This window comes from Pituophis catenifer, unplaced genomic scaffold (assembly GCF_029215685.1).
Source record: "Pituophis catenifer annectens isolate HBS135680 unplaced genomic scaffold, rPitCat1.0.hap2 SCAF_7, whole genome shotgun sequence".
Taxonomy (NCBI): Eukaryota; Metazoa; Chordata; class Lepidosauria; order Squamata; family Colubridae; genus Pituophis; species Pituophis catenifer.
The window spans coordinates 64,849,010-64,853,700 of NW_027256887.1; the positions used below are offsets into that span (position 1 = coordinate 64,849,010).

At 37.9% G+C, this 4,691-nt stretch overlaps 1 protein-coding gene across 1 annotated transcript; it reads right to left on the reverse strand.

Annotated features, from left to right (window-relative positions):
- Positions 1–1,078: 1,078 nt before the first annotated feature.
- On the reverse strand, positions 1,079–4,416 carry RASD2 (RASD family member 2). Its single transcript, XM_070947498.1, has 2 exons — positions 4,146–4,416; positions 1,079–1,608 (listed from the first exon to the last, which is right to left on the reverse strand). The coding sequence occupies exons 1-2, from the start codon at positions 4,414–4,416 to the stop codon at positions 1,079–1,081; spliced, it is 801 nt and encodes a 266-aa protein (XP_070803599.1).
- Positions 4,417–4,691: the final 275 nt, after the last annotated feature.

Sequence of the window (4,691 nt, forward strand, 5' to 3'; positions counted from 1 at the left end):
TGCTGGTCAGATATTTTTAATGAAAAATAAACATCATTGTTTAATAACTACTTGCTCAGCCTTAAGTGCAAGCTTTGTTCAGCAATGAATGCTTAAGTGTTTAGTCCTATTTTCAGTCTACATTGGCCTAGAGCCTTATATCACAATCTCTTAAATTCAGTTGGGCTTACTCTCAGATTAATCTCCACAGGTTTACAACTTTAATGTGAGAAAGTTTGAGGATAGAGTAAAACACCTGGCATTGCACATCCAATGTCATTATTACCAGAATGGTAGAAAGCAGAATCATTGGATGGATGTACAATAAAAGTTTCCAAGTATATGGATATGATGTTTTTTAGGAACAGAAAATCACATGAAACAGGTGTGCTGTTCTTACAGTAGATATATTTCAATTATTTACATATTATATAACTGAAAATCAGCTGGTATTTCTAGATCATACTTGCCAACTAATTCACACATTAATTAAAACAAACACTTTGTCATTTGCAAAAAAAACAGGGAAAAATTATGAAATGTAGTATTTGTAGCGACACGATGAAGAATTATCATTGGCACAAAGAAGTATATTTTCCTCAGAATGTTTGAATCTTCTTTGGATGAGGAATTGGAGGAATACAACACCCAGTTTTCATCTTGTTATCAGATTGTCTCCTGCATGATGGCTACTCAAGAAACCTGTACAAATCAGGCCCGTCTTTTAACTGTTTTTATATAAAATTGAAGTTCAAATTTCTTTATAACTTAAAGCTTCTTGAAACAAAGGAAAACAAAAAGAGAAAATTAAGAGGGAGTGTTTTTTTTCTGTTAAAAAAATACAAAAACCAAAAGACCAAATAATAAGGGCTGTGTATGGCAGTTACAGTATATACCATAGCAGCTTCAAGTATTTACAATGCTGTGTTTTAATTTATTTATATCTTTACAGAAATGGTACAATGCTCTAGCCAAAGTATTTTCATGACCACTGTTGTCACCCATGATTCAGTAAATATTTTCAGACTGTCTCTCTTCAGCCACTTTCTTTAAGGCACTGCACATATACTATGGACTCCCCTTCTCAATGGAGCTTCTTTTACTGGATTGTGCATTTCTCTCTCTCCCTTGCTTGTCCTTCTCTGAGGACTTTGGATTTTATGTATTTCAGATCACTGTTGACACTGGGTCGACGAGCAAATGGGGAAATCATGCCAAAGGCATCTGTCTCTTTGACCCTATGCATCCTGAAGGACTTTTGGTGGAAAGCATCACCATACTGCACAGAGATCTTCCTATGAAGAGCAGGACTCATTTCATGGGGTAGTTTGGCCATGCTGAAAAGAACATAGAACATCTCGTTCACGTTGGTGTTTTTCTTGGCTGAGACTTCAAAGTATGCACAGTTCTCATCACTGGAGACAAGCTTCTCAGCTTCATCAGAACTCACTTGGCGATAGAGTTCACCATGATCATTCTTGTTACCACAGATCACCATAGGCAGATCCCCCGTTTCCTTGGTTTTGTTCTTCAGACAAGATTTGACTTCAAGGATCTGATTCTGGAGCCTCTTGACCTCATCAAAGGATTCTCTGTTGTCCAAACTGAATACAAGAATGAAAACATCTCCTGCAATATTTCAACAAGAAATAATAAAGGCAGTAGGTTACAATTTTATCATACAGAAATATGTGTTTAAAAACAGCAGACAGCAAAACTATTATAAATTCTATAGATTTTATGGCAGAATTTGCAGTCTAGTGACTTCTATTTGTCAGAGTTCAAAGCCCAAAATACTTAATACTTTTCCAATTAAAAGCCATACTACCTAGGAAGGTGAGAGCTAAAGTCTAGCATAAGGAGAGAGTGTAAAGGTGGGGGACAGTAGCAATAAAAGAAAAACATTCAGGATATTTAAATAAAATAGATATTTAAGAATTCACAGAATTAAGGGACCCATTAATGTATAGATGCAGTGCAATGAATTCAGGTTGCAAAGCTTCTATGTCATCAAGGGGAATTTTAACCTTATTTTTTCTGTAGTGGCATTCTTTTCAGTGAAAAATTGAATTGATACTATTACTAATATTATTTTTCTTCTATCTTGTCTACCTCTAAGAACTAAATACTGAACAACCTGTGAAGTTTAATGCATTCAGTATCTAAAACATGTCTTGCCCAATCTTCCAATGTTTTAGAATACAGAATAAGAGAGTTGGAAGGGACCTTGGAGGTCTTCTAGTCCAAACCCCTGCCTAGGCAAGAAACCCTACACCACTTCAGACAAATGGTTATCCAATCTCTTCTTAAAAACTTCCAGTGTTGGAGCATTCACAACTTTTGGAGGCAAGTTGTTCCACTGATTAATTGTTCTAACTGTCAGGATATTTCTCCTTAGTTCTAGGTTGCTTCTCTCCTTGATTAGTTTCCACCCATTGCTTCTTGTCCTGCCCTCAGGTGCTTTGGAGAATAGCTTGACTCCCTCTTCTTTGTGGCAGCCCCTGAGATATTGGAACACTGCTATCATGTCACCTCTGGTTCTTCCTTTCATTAAACTAGACATACCCAGTTCCTGCAATGGTTCTTCATATGTTTTAAGCCTCCAGTCCCCTAATCCTCTTTGTTGCTCTTCTTTGCACTTTTTCTAGAGTCTCCACATCTTTTTTACATTGTGGCGACCAAGTTCTTCAAGTTTTCTTCAAGTTCCCTTTTTACTTTTTGCAATTTTCCATATATCAGTCTCTCTATATTGCTCCCTTGCTATTGTTTGGCATCTACATTTCATAAATTCTAACAGCAAACTATCTGACTGTGGTTGCTGTTTTTTATATTCCGTAAAAAATGATGATGCATAGTATTGTCCAATCTCAATGCTTCGTGTAATGATTGATGCAGATAAGCCTGAAAAAGGAAATAGTTGCTGTGTGATCCACTTATATTAAATATAAGATTGAATCAATTGGTTTTAATTTATTATGCATGTCTATCTTTAGCCAATCCTAATAGACATAGTTTTTTACTTAAAACCATTTGTTTAGAGACTATTCAAAGTTACAACAGAACTGAAAAAAGTGCCATGATAGTTTTTCACACTTATTACTATTGCACCATTCCCATGGTCACATGATCAAAATTTCGACATTTGGCAACTGGGACATATTTATGACAACTGCAGGGTCCCAGTGTCATGTGATCACTTTTTGCAACCTTCTAACAAGCAAAGTCAATGGGGAAGCCCGATTCACTTAACAACCGTGTTACTAACTTAACAACTGCAGTGATTCGTCTAACAGCTGTGGCAAAAAAAGGGTTATTAAATGTCACTTAACAACTGTCTGGCTTAGCAATGGAAATTTTGGGCTCAACTGTGGTCACGAATCCAGGACTATTTCTATATAAGTATAAAAGAATCAATAGCTGTGAATAGAAAAGTCCATTTCAGATGCATTGCTGGGCTCACATACCAGAGGTGGTATTCAGCAGGTTCTGACCAGTTCTGGAGAACTGGTGGTAGAAATTTTGAGTAGTTCATAGAACTGGTAATTACTACCTCTGGCTGACCCCACCCCCATCTATTCTCTGCCTCCCGAATTCCAGCTGATCGGGAGGAAATGGGGATTTTGCAATAACCTTCCTGTGGAGTGGGGTGGGAATGGAGATGTTACAGTATCCTTCCCCTGCCATGCCCACCAAGCTATGCCCACCAAGCAATGCCACGCCCACCAAGCAATGCTACGCCCACAGAACCGGTAATAAAAATATTTGAATCCCACCACTGTCACATACCAAAGATCATTGGTGGGCTCACATACAACCAAAGATGGTTTGGTCCTCTTTGAACAATAGATATTACTGTTATCTCACATGCTGCTCTAGAAATACGTTTGAATTTTCAGAGCAGCTTGTCATGCCACAAGAGTTTGTTTGTCCATGAAAACCAAAGCCAAAGTCTTCTTGCCCAAAAGCATCTGACTTAGTCTTTGGGAGATTGGTGGTTGCCTCTTAAAGATAGGATTTAGACTTAACATGGGGCAATTTTTGCCTTTTCCTTTTAACTTTGGATTTTCCCAAGCATCCTCAGCCTGCTTCTTCTCCCAAAAAGTGATCAACCCTGATTATGACAAATTTAACTTGCCACTGTTAAGCCTCACATGTATGTTTCTAACCTGTGAGAATGGAAAGCCTCCTCATGGCAGGGAATGGATGATTCCCAGATGTATCCAAGATGTCCAGCTGATACATATCGCCTCGAATGTTGTAAACTTTGCGGTGGAAATCCTCAATGGTGGGTGTGTACTGGTCATCAAAGCGGCCATTGAGAAACCGAGAGACAATGGAACTCTTGCCCACTCTGGAGGCTCCCAATACAACCATCCGGTAGGAATTCTTGGCTGGCACATTCAAGGTGCAGTTCCCACTGGACATAGTCTTCATCATTGCTCAGATCTGAAAAGATGTAAAAAAAGGAACAATTGTTACCAATGATAGCAAAAATAATGTTATTTTTGTTATAACGCTACTCTGTGCCATCAGAGTAATACAGTGGAACAAACATTAACTATAAACAACTATAAACAATGGCATGACAATGTAGCAACAATGGGGCATTGGAATATCTGCAAGAAATACCATTTACCTACAAAGTAAGAACTGGTGGACCACAAAATAGACAAAGTAATAGAAAATGAACAAACCAGAGTACTTTGGGGCTT

Coding starts and splice junctions, on each gene's coding strand:
- RASD2 (XM_070947498.1), bottom strand. CDS start 4,416: ATGATGAAGACTATGTCCAGTGGGAACTGCACCTTGAATGTGCCAGCC. Junction 1,609..4,145: donor GAGGCTTTCCATTCTCACAG/GTTAGAAACATA, acceptor GAAATATTGCAG/GAGATGTTTTCATTCTTGTA.